Source organism: Anneissia japonica, unplaced genomic scaffold (assembly GCF_011630105.1).
Source record: "Anneissia japonica isolate Jap-2015-1 unplaced genomic scaffold, ASM1163010v1 scaffold87690_len1078_cov116, whole genome shotgun sequence".
NCBI classification, from domain to species: Eukaryota; Metazoa; Echinodermata; class Crinoidea; order Comatulida; family Comatulidae; genus Anneissia; species Anneissia japonica.
In genome coordinates, this window is record NW_022702692.1 from 1 (window position 1) to 1,089 (window position 1,089).

The window sequence follows — 1,089 nt, forward strand, 5'->3', positions numbered from 1 at the left end:
GTTGGAAGTCTAAGGACTATAGAACATGTGTTGGCTGTTGGATAATTGTCAGCACTGTGCAGGAAACAGTGCTGGCATCTCAGTGAAACTGGTAATTGGTATACTCGATGCTCCACTCGTAAATACCAAAATATCACGTAATGTGCATTTCGTTTCTCCCTCTGAAAAATATTTAAAAAAAAAAAATTCAAGTGCTAATAAATTTATCCTAAAATAAAAAATATTTTTATGCAATGATGTGGAATGAATGCAATTGTCGTTGGCTTTTCAGAAGTACATACATGGTGTGCCATAAACCTTGCTAATCATTTTAAAACCTTGATTTTGTTTTCAATTTTTTTTTTATTTCAGTTTAGGTGCATGCATTTAGGGTCCTGACTATATAATATCAGGTTGAAGACAATCTGTTAAATAAGTGTTTATGATTGTGGAGGATAAAACATTTGTGCATGTAAGCTGAGCATGTTTTTTTTTCCCCATTCTATATTAAAAACTAACTATACCTTCAACATCTATAAGATAATCAAAAAACTGTGACAGCACAACTTCTTCAGTGCTTCTTTTATTACTGCCCTTCTCACTGAAGTCCACATGGAATATTGTCTTTAATCTTTCTGATGTCAACTCTGATTCCTCACTGTGAATGAAAGCCTTTCTACAGGCAACAGGGTTTTCTTTTATAGTGTTCAGGACACCTAAAGTTTCAAGCCCAGAAAGTAATCTGAAAAAATATGTAATAATGAAAAATACCAAAAGAGGTAAGTGAAAACAAACATGACATTCTACGAAAATGCAGCAATAAAGTGAAAAATGTTTAGCATATGGTTTTTAAATTATATATGGACAGTTTTAAATTAATCAGAAAAAAAAACAAAAAAAACAAAAAAACAATAGAATTCAACGAAAAAAGGTAAGTGCAAGTAAATGCATTTCCCTTGACAGGATATTATTATAATGTAATTTATTGTACCTAAGTACACTTTGAAAATTAAATAAGTATAACACAAAATAAAAATTTGTTTTTAAAAAAAAAGTAAACTTGAAATCACAATTACTGTAAATCTTATTTTTCCAAGGTAAAAAATGAAT

General features: G+C 29.8%; 1 protein-coding gene across 1 annotated transcript; it reads right to left on the bottom strand.

Moving 5' to 3' along the window:
• Nucleotides 1-6: 6 nt before the first annotated feature.
• LOC117104007 (G2/M phase-specific E3 ubiquitin-protein ligase-like) lies at nucleotides 7-721 on the bottom strand (the record flags this gene model as incomplete). The annotated part of the gene is made up of 2 exons (XM_033244654.1): nucleotides 7-161; nucleotides 504-721. Coding segments are annotated over 2 exons (331 nt in total), but the record flags the coding sequence as incomplete, so codon positions are not given.
• Between the last annotated feature and the right edge of the window lie 368 nt (nucleotides 722-1,089).